Source organism: Dama dama, chromosome 28 (genome assembly GCF_033118175.1).
Source record: "Dama dama isolate Ldn47 chromosome 28, ASM3311817v1, whole genome shotgun sequence".
NCBI lineage: Eukaryota > Metazoa > Chordata > Mammalia > Artiodactyla > Cervidae > Dama > Dama dama.
The window spans coordinates 8,389,226-8,404,645 of NC_083708.1; the positions used below are offsets into that span (position 1 = coordinate 8,389,226).

General features: G+C 41.0%; 1 protein-coding gene across 1 annotated transcript in view; it reads left to right on the plus strand.

The window, feature by feature from the left end:
- Positions 1-15,420, plus strand: part of ADGRB3 (adhesion G protein-coupled receptor B3) — an 840,391-nt gene that overhangs the window by 394,924 nt on the left and 430,047 nt on the right. The window contains exon 11 of the mRNA XM_061131956.1: positions 6,330-6,524. Coding sequence (XP_060987939.1) covers positions 6,330-6,524 — 195 coding nt within the window. The remainder of the gene's footprint in view (positions 1-6,329; positions 6,525-15,420) is intronic.

A 15,420-nucleotide genomic window follows, 5' to 3' on the forward strand; every position in this document is an offset into this window, starting at 1 on the left:
GCCATCTCATCCTCTGTCATCCCCTTCTGCTCCTGCCCACAATCCCTCCCACCATCAGGATCTTTTCAAATGAGTTAATTCTTCACATGAGATGGCCAAAGTACTGGAGTTTCAGCTTCAGCATCAGTCCTTCCAATGAACACTCAGGACTGATCTCCTTTAGAATGGACTGGTTGGATCTCCTTGCAGTCCAAGGGACTCTCAAGAGTCTTCTCTAACACCACAGTTCAAAAGCATCAATTTTTTGGCACTCAGCTTTCTTCACAGTCCAACTCTCACATCCATACAAGACCAATGGAAAAACCATAGCCTTGACTAGATGGACCTTTTTTGGCAAAGTAATGTCTCTGCTTTTTAATATGCTATCTAGATTGGTCATAACTTTGCTTCCAAGGAGTAAGCGTCTTTTAATTTCATGGCTGCAATCACCATCTGCAGCCCAGAAAAATAAAGTCAACCACTTTATAAAGTCAGCCCAGAAAAATAAAGTCAGTGAATAAATAGTTTAGATTAAATGTATTGCTGGCTTTAAAAATCAACAATAATAAAAGTAAAGACTAATATGAAGCGTTCAAAATTAAAGTGGATTGAATTATTAACAAGCAATAAAGATGTAAAGACTGAAATGATAACTCACTGGATAGAAATAATAGGAGAATAGGGTTGGATGAATAAAATGAGATAGATAAAGGATTGGAATTGTCGGTTAGGATTCTGTTTGTTTGGCCTTGTAAGTTAAGTAATAAAGGGCATATTTGATTTAATATGAAAATGGATGGATTATTTGATGGACTTATTTTTTTTCCCAGAAGAGAAGCCACTTGTTCAGGGGTGTGAAAGGTATGATAATTAGCTTGGAGAAAGACTCACTCAGTTAAACCAGTTAGGAGAGTATTGTTAAGAGTGTGATGATAGGTCTTGAAGCCTGTACCAGATTCCATCTTGCCCACAGGTAAAAAGGATGGATATAAGAAACATACCAAAGCTAGTATGTAGAGAAATTAGAAATTGAAAATAAGGGAAAACAGTTGCTGTGCCCATTTTTAATCTCTTTTTCTTAGCCCACCATAGCAACTAATGATATTTGGTTATTTTAACAGACAAATCAAGTGATTCTAGGAGAGGTCTGTCCAGTGGTTCTAAGAAGTAAATAGTAGAGCCACAATGTTTAAAAACGTTAATTTACTTGTTTGTTTTGGCTGTACTGGCTCTTTCTTGCTGTGCGGGCCTTTATCTCTAGTTAAGGCGAGTGGAGGCTGATCTCTAGTCATGGTCCGAGAGCCTCTCATCGTGGCGGCTTTTCTTTGCTGTGGAGCCGGGATTCCAGGGCACGTGGGCTTCAGTAGTTGGAGCAGGTGGGTCAGTAGTTGTGGCTCCTGGGCTCTAGAGCACAGACTTGGTTGCTGTGAATCATGTGGGATCTTCCCGGATCAGGGACCCGACCCGTGTCTCCCCCATTGGCAGGCAGATTCTTTACCACTGAGCCACCAGGGAAGCCCTTGGACCATATTTAAATCCAGGTTTGACGATTCCAACTGTTCTTTAAACATAGTATGCTTGTAAGACTTCCAGAGTGAATGCTTACTAGATAACTGTTGAGTTTAATTTGCAGCTTCAAGAGCTGTGGGATTCAAGTCAGATTGCATACCTCTGATTTTGGTTTTGAAAACAAAGAAGATGAGTTGAAAGGAAACAGCAAGATGAGGGGTGTGTGTGTGTATGTGTGTGTTGCTCAGTTGTGTCTGACTCTTGCGACCTCATGGACTGTAGCCCACCAAATTCCTCTGTCCATGGGATTCTCCAGGCAAGAAAACTGGGGTAGGTTGCCATGCCTTTCTCCAAACAAGATAAGGTATTGGTATATAAATAAGGTACCATTGTCATGCTGTATTTTGAGGGAAGGAAAGACTGAAAAAGATTGAAGACTGAAGAATGGGTGGGATTCAAAATCGTTGAGGTTTAACCCAAAGGCTTACATCATGGAGTTGAGAACAGAAGATGCAAGTGAGGAACAGTATGAAACAGAGAAAGATCAGGTGAGCAAACCCACTCTGAACTCTATTTCTTCATGATCCAGAAAAGAGAAAAACAGCCCCGGAGATAAACATGGATTCATCATTCTGTAAAAAAAGCGGTGAAAGGGTAGACCCAAGGTAGGAACTCTTGCGTTATGGAAGGAAGGTCAAGAAACTGTCATTGTTTTTCACCTAAATACATTCTGAATGTGTCTTACCCAAATACCCTTTATACCCTTTATAAAGACTACCAGTAGCCTATGGTACTGTGTACAGATATTACTAGGTATTTGTTCTGGGCACCGTCCATACATAGACAATGCCAGGAAGGATGCTAATTAGTACCAGTTGTGAGAGCTGGTTTGTGGTCTGGTCATCTGTCTCAAAGATCAAGACTGAGAACAGCTCATTCTACATAAGCTTGCTAAGCAGCTGTCAGCTGGCAATGACTAATTTCTACTGACTGGGCCAAATTTGGTGCTGACCCAGACATGAAAGTCTGCCTTTCCTAGCTCTGATTACTTGAGACATCCAAAGCCCTCTGTATTATTTTTATTGCAAACAGAAAACATGTCTGAATGGTGCATTCCTCAGGATTCAAGTCAGTGTTGTGATGCTTTTGTCTGAGGGGAAGGATGCATTATGTCTATATGAATCAGACTCTCACTGGTACAGGTGCTCACGCTCAGTCGCTCAGCCGTGTCCGACTCTTTGTGACTCCATGGACCACAGTCCACCAGGCTCCTCCATGAATGTAGTTTTCCAGGCAAGGATACTGCGGTGGGTTGCCATTTCCTCCTCCAGGGCATAGGAGAGGATTCCCAAAATAATAGATGGGCAGCTGAGTTGAATAGTCATGTGTTTATCTTGGCAGCCATTGCTACACCACGTTCCTAGTGGAGAACTGTCTAACTGTTCCTTGGCTTTGAGCATCTCAGCTGTGATTTGTACTGCTAGCAGCAAACTGAGAACTGAGGTCTGCAACATTGTTTAGGGTAGACTTTATTAACTTCATTTTTCTTCACCATTTCACACTCCACCTACTGAAGCAGATACTTTTGAGTCCAGGAGCTGCACTGTCTCTGCAGGTCAGGGAGTTTATTTATCTTATGCTATCTGATACCAGTGTTTTCTATGGACTCTGCTGTTAAACAGCTCAGGACAACTTTCCAAGGGTGCCTAACTTAATCCCACAGGAATTAAAAGACATTTGTTGCACAAAACTAGACAGCATATTAAAAAACAGAGATATCCCTTTGCCAAAGAAGGTCCATATAGTCAAAGCTATGGTTTTTCTAGTAGTCATGTACAGATGTGAGAATTAGACCATGAAGAAGGCTAAGTACCAAAGAATTGATGCTTTTGAATTGTGATGCTGGAGAGACTCTTGAGAGTTCCTGGAACTGTAAGGAGATCTAACTAGTCAATCATAAAGGAAAACAACCCTGAATATTCATTGAAAGGACCGATGCTAAAGCTGAAGCTCCAGTACTTTTGCCACCTGATGTGAAGAGCCAACTCATTGGGGGAAAAAAAAAAAAAAAACAGATGCTGGGAAAAATTGTAGGCAAAAGGAGAATGGGGCAACAGAGGATGAGATGGTTAGATAGCACCCTGGACTCAATGGGCATGAATTTGAGGAAACTTTGGGAGATAGTGGAAGACAGAGAAGCCTGGCATGCTACAGTCCATGGGGTCACAAAGAGTCAGACACGACTTAGCGATTAAACAACAACAACTTAATTCCAAGAACTTAATGAGCTTAGAAGAAATCATTCAATAATTCATTTACTAATTTGTCCAGCATATTAAATCCACTAGGTACTGGGATTATAACTGCAAACATAATACACAAAAATCTCTTCTTTCACATGGCTTCTGTTCTAATGTGGGAAGCAGAAAAATAAATGAGACAAAAGATAGACGCACAATGGTAGGTAAGGTTAAGCACAAAGAAGGTAAGATAGTTTTTGAAAAGCTAAATTAATACTTAAATAAATAAAAGGGTAAGATAATTGAGAACGACAAGGATGCCCTTTAGATAGGAAGTCAGGTAAAACTTCTCTGAGGAAATGACAAGAACACATGTGGATCTCTGTGGGAAGACTATTCCAGACAAAAGGAAAAGCAGGGCAAAGACCCTGAGACAAGCATGTACTTAAAATTGAGGAAGATGAAAAAGGACCAGAGTGACCAGAACACAGCGCATCAGAGGAAAAGTGTTAGAGTCTCCAGGAACTAGATCACGTAGGGCACACAGATCACGATGAACCGGGAGCTTTTCTGTATGCTAGAGCTGTGCTGACTATATAGGCTTGTGTGGGTTTATTTTAATTAAAAATATATATATTTTTAAAAATTGAAACCGTATAGGCATATTTTTCAAGGCTGAGAAGAGACATGACAAACTGAGTCTCCGATGACTTCAGTTATATAAATAGTAAGTTGAAATGTTTAAATAAAAACTTAGGCAACCCTGGCTTCAAAGCCCATTCCATCATATTCCATCATAAAGATATAGCTGGAATATCATAGCTGAGTTCACTCTAGCATACTTATTTCTAAGACTATGAACAAGGCAGAAAACCTACCCTTAAAGTTCAGAAAGACTGGGACAGAAGACTGGGACTGGGACAGAAGACATAAGCAAATGATTATATTTAATTCACTGTGATAGAGTAGCTGATGGATGTTTGAGTTAAGAGCACACAGAAGGAGTTGATTAACTCAGTTTAGAAATTTAGAAGAACCAGGACTACCTGAGTGGAAAAAAAAAAAAAAAAGAGAGAGAGACAGAGAGAGAATGGTGGCGTATCCAGTGCAAACAATATGACATTATGGCACACGTAACCTGAATAGAAAATTTCTGAGTTATCACTAGTTTAGAGGCAGGTCTGGAGTTCAGCCTGGTAGCACACATTATCATGTACCCCAGCTGGCTTCTACTGGGTGGTCAGCGTTCTTTCTGATTGGCCAACACAGTGTCTGCATCTTAGATTAAGTATCACTCCATAGCGACGAGCATTGAGACCTCAGAGATGAGCAACTGCTGGATCATTGATACCTCACCCATCCATTCTCTGGGCTTTAGTCAGGTGTTGATGGCTGGCACTGAGGGGAGACCAGGAGAAGAATAAGCAAATGGGAAGAAATAAACTCCGTTAACATGTTATGTTTTTAATGTAACACAAATAACAGAGCATATTTCTGAAGATTTTTATTTTCCCAAAATATATTTAGAGTTTTAGAGACTAAGGAAAATTTAAATGTCTGAAGTGTCAAGGAAGCGCTTTTAAAAATACATTTTAAAGAAAATTCCTAACTCTGAGATTAATTCAGATTGATTGCCGTACCTCAAAGAATTTGTTAACACTTTTCTCAATGGGAAATTGATGGTTATGGTATTACACTTGAACCTTTCTAGGCCAGTCTTTCTCTGGTGTGTTATCTCCTAAGTATTTCATGATCTTATGATAAGTTAACGTTATCACAAATTTAGCAATGGGATAATAAAGACTAATGTTCTGTTAAATAAGTAAACATATAATGTATCCTTGCTATCAGTTTACCTTCTTTTACTGTAACATTCTTCCATGGGATAAGATGCCTTGGACTGGGCAATAAGCAAATATGAAAACTGACAGTGTATTTCTCTGGTCATCAAACTAATTTAAGTCTTGCATCTCAATGATTCATTCTGTTGCTAAAAACCTAGCTGAGAGATTTTTATTTTGTTGTTGTTTATTCCTTTTTAAAATAAAGCTAACTTAATCTAGCTTTCAGTCATGTTCATCATAGTAGACCTCTAAAGTTTAACTAAATGTCTGTCTTAAGCTAAATGTCATTGTGAAAACTTTTTTCTTGCTGCTTCATAAAGATGGGTTTACTTTAAGAAGGGAAAAATCGTTAAACTCAGCTTCTTAAATACAGAAGGATATTTTGACGTTTCTTTTCTCCCATCTCTGCTCACACCTCACTGAACAACCTCCCCTGTTTACCATGTGCAAAACTACTTTTTATTTTTATTTCAGTTCAAACCCTAAATTAATACATGCTTCCTGCAAAACACTAAATTATGTTTTCTGAAAACTAGAAAAGGCAAGTCCATCAAGCCTGCCAAAATGTGGACACAGATTCTGGCAGTTTCTCCTTGCGAGGGTGGGAAACATGCAACTTAGTTTTGAAACCTTCCCAAGTTTTGCAGTGCTATTGGAAAGTCAGCTCTGCAGTTTTAAACACATTGGTCTGATGAAGCTATGTGGAGAAACAGTAATGAAGATTCTGATGTTTATTCTGTTCTGTTGACCATCACAGATCAAAGAACATCTTGCAAAGGGTCAGAGAATGCTGGCAGGTGATGGGATGTCCCAGGTCACCAAGACGCTGCTGGATTTAACGCAGAGGAAAAACTTCTATGCGGGCGATCTTCTGATGTCAGTGGAAATCCTCAGGAATGTGACAGACACCTTTAAAAGGGCAAGTTACATCCCTGCCTCTGATGGCGTCCAGGTAAGGGAGGCAACTCCATGAAGGAATACCAAGTGAGCTTGGGATCACTTATGGGCCTGAGAAGCCAGTATAGCCACCTTGGAGGATTCCTGGTTTGGAGCAGGGCATGCTCCCTCCTGTTGGGGAAGAATCCAAGCTGTGTGCAGTGTGAGCTCTGGAAGTGACCCCAATTCCTTAGTCATTCTACCGTTCAGTGTCCTCAACACACATAATGCACCTCAAGGAGAGAGTGAGTAAGAATGTGTGTGAAGTGATTTGAGCCGTTAGCTAAAAGACACTATAGCAAATTCAAGGTTGTAGCATGGATCTTTTATTCCCAGACTTAATAACACCATCTTGCCATAGGAGACTATTAAAAGTACATTAGGCATAATGAAAGCGCATTGACTATAGCATGCAAAGAAGACACAGTTTAAGTTTTGTTTGGACTTTTGCTGTTAGGAGGGGGAAGGCCATACTTAATTTTGTGGAATTATTGCCTGAAAATGCCGGGCAAGTAGAGAATTGCCCTGGATAGGAAAATAAGTTCAGTAACTCCTCAACAGCTTGTTTGTCTTGTTATGGAAAACTTCTAGAATGGCATCATTTATTTCCATAGCACAGTTTAAGTACTCATCCAATTTTAGAATTGTCTTTGCTATTAAGACCAAGCTTGTTGAATGGCAAGCATAGCATATTTGATGCAACACTAGTTTGGATTTCGGCTTAAGTCTTCTTGTGCTGTAGGCTAAGATGTACTCCTGCCAAGAATACTGAGCTGGTTTTTGAGTTAGTTTCTCTGTTTCCAGCATAATGTTCTTCTGTGTCTCTGCATGAAGTTCATTATCATAAAAGTTTGGCAAAACTCCCACATCAGGTAATTTTCTTTCAGCCCACTCTTCTTTTGGGAGTTTTATTTGCATTTTGCTTAGAGAATGCAGAGGGTGGGCTTTTTGAATGTTTTTGTTCGTTTGTTTGTTTTGTTTTGCTTTGTTTTGACCAGAGATTGAAGGGAAAGAGGAATAGAATGCTTTTTGGCATCATGGAATTATTCATAAATAATACCTATGCCCTAATTTGTATGGAGATTCATATAGTACTTATATTATATAAATATCCTGCTCAAAGTAGCTGCAGTAAGAATTAACGGGGCTATGGTACATATAATATTATATCACCTGTGTCCAGGAATACATTTCTAACTAAAAACACACTGCAGGGAGGAGGAGGAGATGCTGTGCTTTGAGCACTGCGATGCTTTTTTAGGCTGCACTGCAGTGCTTGCAGGAAAGGTTAAACCCAGGCCCCTGCAGTGAAAGTACTCCTTCCTAACACACTGGGCCAGCAGGGAGCTCCCAGCACCTTTGCTACCTTGTTGTTGTTACTCAGTGGCTAAGTCATGGACTGGAGCACACCAGGCCTCCCTGTCCTTAACTGGCTCCCAGTTTGCTCAAATTCATGTCCACTGAGTCGGTGATGCTATCCAAACATCTCAACCTCTGTCGCCCCCTTCTCCTGCTGCCCTCAATCTTTCCCAGCATCAGGGTCTTTTCCAACGAGATGGGGTTCGATCCCTGGGTTGGGAAGATCTCCTGGAGAAAGGAATGTCTACCCATTCTACTATTGTTGCCTGGAGAATTCCATGGACAAAGGATCCTAGTGGGCTGCAGTTCATGGGGCTGCATAGAGTCAGACAGGACTAATCGACTAACACTTGGCTGCTTTACAAAGAATGAAACAGTTTTCCAGTTTTAAAAATGTAATAAAGTAAGTCAAGTACAACTTTTCTTCTTAGTTCTGAAATACTTCTATCCATTATCATTTACATTGCAAAAATTACATGTGAACTCCTTGACATAAAGTACAAGTTGTAATTTTGAACAACGTCAGATTATTGTGTTCACAATGGAAACATCAGGCAGAAAGCTGCACTCAATGAGCTCTTGCGCCTCTCTGCACCATTGAGAATGTAGGGCTTTAATGTTTTAATCATACTTAAATTACAATTCCTAGGTTGTGTTGGGGTCATGTTGTGAATGAACTTCTCATTGGAGGGCATGGACTCCGTGAACAATTAGTGTAACCAGAGGCTTTATCGTGGACATCAGCTGGTTTGACTTAAATAGAGCGATGTGATTGTGTTGTTGTTTGATCATGGTCAGAAACACCTTCCTGAGTTTCTGTCCTGCTCGGTAGGTAGTCCTCGGCATGCACACAAAATCTCAGCAGGCTGCTGTCCTGGTCATTTCTTACATAAAGGAGCTGCGTTTTTCTACTCTGCTGTCTTGGCTGATGTCTTTCCAGGCACCTGGATGCCTTCTTCTTCTGGAAGTCCTTCTTCATCTCTGCCTGTCACACTCCAGGCACAGTTGCTGCAAGTCTTTCTGAAGGCCAGTCCTACAAGCCCCAGACTTCCTCTGAAAATGACCTTTCTCAACTCTAAAATCCCAGGGCACTTTGTACCTCTTATTCGACCCTCCACAGACCATTTTACACAAATCTTTTTGGATGTCCTTGTTGTCTTTGCTTGTCTTGCCTTACCCAGCACCACCTATGTCTTTACTCCCTGGGGCTCTGGGCACTTGTGATTAACTTGTCTCATCAGACTTCATATGACAAAAACTAAATTCATCATAAGCGCCATGTTCTCTTGCCTTTTCACCTTGGTAGAATTACTGGTCCTTAGGCTGCTCCTGTAATATCATCTGGACTTTTCCCTTCTCTTCCTTTCCTGATGGGTCAGTCAATACTCTGCCTCTTCCGTCTTTCTTCTCTCTCCCCACTGCTGTTACCCTAACTGTGCCTTTTTTCAGGGATCCCAGCCCGCACTATTTCCATGGCCTCTTTCCTTCCTTCCTCCCTCAGATCTTTCCCCACATCCCTACTCATCATGTACACCGTGACCCTATTGTCTGTCCTTGTTGCTTAGTTGCTAAGTCAGGTCTGACTCTTTTGGGACTTCGTGAACTGTAGCCCACCAGGCTCCTCTTTACACGGGATTTCCCAGGCAAGAATACTTACCTGGAGTGGGCGGGTGGAATGGAGTGGGTTGCCATTTCCTTCTCCAGGGATCTTCTCAACCCACAGATTGAACCTGAATCTCCTGCATTGGCAGGTGGATTCTTTTACTGCTGAGTCACCAGGGAAGCCCCATTGGCTGTCCTAGGATGGCCATGATTACATCATGATTAAGTCAGAACCCTTCACCTGGGCTTCACGGCTGCCTGAAGGACAACCCAAAGCCTGTGCCTTGCCTTCTGGTGTATCCACAGTACCTGGATCACCTGTCTCTCCAGTCGTGAGCATGGACCACTGCCCCCCTTCACAGACCTAGAGCTAAATCAACCCACTTCCTGCCTCCTACATGTGCTGTGTTTCTTGGCTCCAGGCCTTAGCTTCCTCTGTGCTTTCAGTCTGGCTTTGTCTGTCTCCATCTTCTAAATTAATCTCTCGGTACCCTGGGCCTCTGCGTTCCAGAAGCACATTTCCTCCTGCATCTCTTTACATCTTGAGTTATTAGCAGTCATGTGTGAATCTTTGCAAAAGAAGAAATAGTCCTGATCAATCTTTGGATCCTAGCCTAGCTCCAAGTCTCCCTCAGCCAAATGGTATTTAGCAGATTCTTGACTATACAAGGTGTTTAACAAATGTTTGTTGAATTAACAGCAAAATTAATAATTATATAGACACCACTGAGTTTTTATCCTTTTTTTTTTTTTTTTTTAAACTGGGGAAAGAGCAAAGACCAAAGAGATGTTAAGTAAAACTCTTTAGAGAGAATACATTCTTTTAAGTGTAGTTCTGTGCAAGGCTTTTTATGTAAAATGCCTAGTAATGCTAGATTCAGTAAAAGATTAATACATTGGATCAATCTTGTATCTCCATTGATACATTGATGAAAGTGAGATAGAGTAGCCACAATCTGTTGAAATTAGGGGGAAAATATGGTGTGCCTTTATACCTTGGAAGGATAGAGCATAGTGATAGTTTTATTTTGGGAAACTGGTTAGTATAAAATTATTCCAAAAGCCTTTTCGCTTCAGGCATATTCTTTCCACACCCTGGGGTTTGGCCTTATGTCCATATTTCCGCTCTATTGGTTCTCTGCTGTAGTTTGGTCTTCCTGTTTCTAATCTGATGCAGATTCCTTCAAGATGTAGATCAAAAAACATTTCTAGTCCAAAACTCTTCAGATCTCAGGCAGAATTCAGTGTTTTCCTAATTGTCTTGCCTTTTGAAACCTTGTAAATACCCAATGGACAGAGAATCCTGGCAAGCTACAGTCCACTGGGTCACAAAGAGTCTTTTTGTTGGTGCTAAGACTCAACTTAGTGACTAAAAAACAACAAAAATATTCCTATTAGAGCAGGTGTTTCACATAATGGTGAGATTATTTGTTTCCAGGCCTCTTTTCAGCAGTAAATTTTAAACTTGTTGAGAGACAATTAGGTCCCTGGGGCTTAAGCTGGCACTTGGAGCATAGTGGAGATGCAAATATTTGTTCAAGTAATTAGTGAACATGAATAATATAGTAATATTTGAGGAATTTGCTTTACAAAAAAGAACAGTACCCTAAGCTTCCAATTAAGAGAAAGAAAGAAAAAAGAGAGGATTTATCCATTTACTTGTTTTTTTACCCTGGGAAAAATTCATACCGAGTCGCATTCTATCAGTGGAAGTTGAGCTACACCACCCACACCTGGAACTATGGGACTTACAAAGTTGAATCAGACATGAAAATTGAAATTTGTCCAATAGCTATGTTGATGTTTTCAGACACATTGCTTAGTCTTTATGTACCTTATTTCTTCATATATAAAGAATAAATAGTAGTAGGGTCTATTCCCATTAGTCATGGCAGTTATATTCTATAAGTGAAAGAATACTGAATTATTTACTAGTAGGGAAAATATAAGATGGATTCCTACAAGAATCTGGTAGTATAATTTCATCAACTAATTAATACATGACCTTGTTGTACTTATTGTTATGTATATATAACAATATGTATGTTATTATCATATATTCATTATTATATATTTGTTTATATAAAACATCATTATTGTTACATATCATGCCTGAACAAAGCTTATCTAATACACATATTTTCTCTCTAAGGCATACCAGAGCGTTCTTGAATTTAGGAATGCTAGATAATCCTCCAACACTATGCTGAGAGCCATTTTCAACAGTGAAATTACCATCAAAAAGCACAAAATATATGGGGAAAAACCTGGGCATAAATTGACCATGAAGCACACACTTGTTTACAGTGTGTGGGCTGAGACCAAAACTCAGAGCGTGGTCCTGTGGCCTGAGCTGGGTTTGTGTGCTTGGGGTGGCTCAAAGTCACCACGCTGTGCGTGTTCTTGAAGCTATGAACTTTGACTTGTGAGTTAGAAATTAATTTTAGTGAGTAGTTGAACTTGCAAATACGAAATCCATGAATAATGAAGCCCAATGATATCTGTTTTTCAGGGTTGTTGAGAGGCTTAGAAAAAAATGCAGATTATATATGTAACAACCCACTTGTGAATCACGTGGCAGACAGCAGGTACTCTGTAATGCCATTAGTACTGGTGTTGTAAAGTATTTGTCTGCAATGCGGGAGACCCGGGTTCAATCCCTGGGTTGGGAAGATCCCCTGGAGAAGGAAATGGCAACCCACTCCAGTACTCTTGCCTAGAAAATTCCGTGGATGGAGGAGTCTGGTGGGCTACAGTCCATGAGATTGCAGAGTCGGTCGAACACGACTTCACTTTCACTTTCGCTGGTTTTGTAACTCTTAAGGTAAAAGAAAGGCCTTGCTCTCAAGCTGCTTACAATGTTATTGAAGGAAAAGATAATTTAGGAATGAGGCTAGGCCAGTAACAAGGAAGAGAGATAGGAGTACAGTGTCTCCCTTCCAGGAACTCTCAAAACATAGAGTCTGAACTGCAGCAATCAAAAAAGAACCTTAGGCCTTAAGATAGAATTTGGAGAAGAAAGCTAGGGCAGAAACAATCCTCAAACTCCAATCAAAGGTGTAGTAATTGGGACTTCCCTGGCGCCCGGTGATGAAAACTCAATGCTTTGGATGCAGGGGGTGTGAGAACCCACTTGCCACAGTGTGTGGCCAAAAAGTTTAAAAAAAAAAAAGAAAGAAAGAAAGAAAAAGGGAAAGACATAATAATGGTATGCATGTGGCACATTCAAAAGACCAAGTTTTGTAAAAAATGAGATTCACGTTGGAAAATGTCAATCGTGAAGGCAGGAGAACCAAGGCTAGAGAAGAGTTTGGATATGATTCTCTATAAACAAAGTTACTAAACCTGAGTGCTGTTTCTGAAAGATGGTCTGGCTGAGGTGGAGAAGGGGGATTCATGAGTCAAGGAAGACTTGGCCACGTCACTGATCTAGAGGTTCAGAGAAAAGAAAGCAAGCATATTTCAGCAATAGTGGATCAGCAAAGGAGGCAAGATCCACTTAATGGAATGAAAGGCAGGCCCCTGAGACGGCTTATCACTGGGAGTAAAGAAAGAAAAATTGGAAGAATACACACATGGAGTATCCACAGAGACTCATGTGCAATGGCCCTCACACTTGACGAATATGAGGACTTGTCTCTTTTGAAGCATCTTTTTTGTTCCCTGATGAAACTTCTACTGGCCCAACTCAGCATTTTCCAAATGTTTTTGACTGTGACCCACTGTAAGACACACAGTCTTACATATAACATATAACTGTGAAAAATAGACTTTTGTAAAATATTTACCTACTCTGTAGGTAATGCACTCTTGCGTTTTCTATTCTTTTCTGTTGTGTTATGAAAAGTTGATCAGGACCCTCAAACAGGTTCCCCAATCAATGTTTGAAAATCATTTGTTTGCCTGACATATTCCTGAGGCTTGAAAATTCATTTTTCCAATAAGTTAGATTAAATAGGAGGCCACAAACTTCCACTTCCAATTTGTTTCTTAAATGCGAACTGTATTCTTAGTAAAATTATCAGAATTAGGAGATCAAGAAATCAAATCGAGGGCTTCCCTGGTGACTCAGTGGTAAGGACGCCACCTGCCAGTGCAGGGGACACGGGCTCTATCCCTGGTCCAGAAGACAGCACATACCCCGGAGCGACTAAGCCATGCTCTAGAGCCTGAGAGCGGCAGCTGCTAAGCCCAAGCACCAGAGAAGAAGAGTGTGAAGCTCTGTGCGCGGCAGCAGGGGAGCCACCGCAATGGAACGCTGAGCCCACACACCACAGTCAGAAGTAGCCCCTACTCACTGCACCTAGAGAAAGCCCCAGTGCGGCAAGGAAGACCCAGCCCAGCCAAAACAGAAATAATTAAATTCTCAATAGACTTGATGATTTTCGGTAAGTTAAGCATCTTCTCTCCTAAAACACTTGATAAGAAGGCAGGTATGTTGGATCTTTCTCAAGTTACCCGTCAAGAATTAGGTGAGGATCCTTAAGTATCATTTCTCTGCTGCTTTCAGTGTGAGACCCTTTTGTTTTCTGTGTACAAAAGAGTGGATTGACAGGTGGGGATGCATCTGTGACTGTGATAATCCAAGGCCCTCATGTAATGATTAGCCTAATTTTCTTGACCAAATAGGATCTAGTAAGGACTCTTTAGGTTTGGGATGGTACTATAATGCTAACATCCAAGACCTCACCTGATGCCTTGAGGTCCTCTGCTGAAGGAACATTGTGCAACCAGGAAGATTAATACTTTCCTATAATTAATTAATAACTACAATATTTCCTATAATTAATAATAAATAATAATTAGTGTAAATTAATAATTTCCTGGGGATGTAGGGAAGGTAGTAGAGGATGGTGATGCAGAGTGCTTGCTCTGTGGGCAGAGTCCTGAGCTTCTGGTCATGGTTCTGCCACTTGTCTCCTGTCTGATGCTGGACAGGTGACTGGATCTCTAAGTGTCACCATATTCTCTTCCATCATATGGAATGTTGGTACCCATGCATAGTGCTGATATGAGGGTTAAATCACTGTCTAAAAGTTATATAGCACATAAGTTCAGTTCAGTCGCTCAGTCATGTTCAACTCTTTGTGACCCCATGGACTGCAGCACGCCAGCCCTCCCTGTCCATCACCAACTCCCGGAGTTTACTCAAACTCATGTCCATCGAGTCGGTGATGGCATCCAACCATCTCATCCTCTGTTGTCCCCTTCTTCTCATGCCTTCAATCTTTCCCAGCATCAGGGAAATGAGTCAGTTTCTTTGTCAGTGAGTCAGTTCTTCACATCAGGTGGCCAAAGTATTGGAGTTTCAAGCTTCAACATCTGTCCTTCGAATGAATATTCAGGGCTGATTTCCTTTAGGATGGACTGGTTGGATCTCCTTGCAGTCCAAGGGACTCTCAAGAGTCTTCTCCAACACCACAGTTCAAAAGCATCAATTCTTCAGCGCTCAGCTTTCTTTATAGTCCAACTCTCACATCCATACATGACCACTGGAAAAACCATAGCTTTGACTAGACAGACCTTTGTGGGCAAAGTAATATCTTTACTTTTTAGTATGCTGTCTAGGTTGGTCATAACTTTCCTTCCAAGGAGTAAGCATCTTTTAATCTCATGGTCTATTGTGGTGCCATCTATACACTGTATCATGATGATTCTCTAGCTGAGCCATCCAGTAAGGCAGCCGCTGGCTACACGTGCGTGCCACTGTCTAGCTTGGTCATAACTTTTCTCCCAAAGAGTAAGCAACTTTTAATTTCACACATGACACACAGTAAAAGGTTAAGAGACCTGCCAACCCTTATGATTGGGGAAGGTGAGATTCTGACTGAGCGAACACCTGAAGCATCTCTGGACCACACGCATCTGCTGCTGCTGCAGATGTATATTTTGCTCTCTCTCCTGGGAACAAAGGAAGGTCAAGTGTTCCTCACAGCACTACCTAAGCAAGA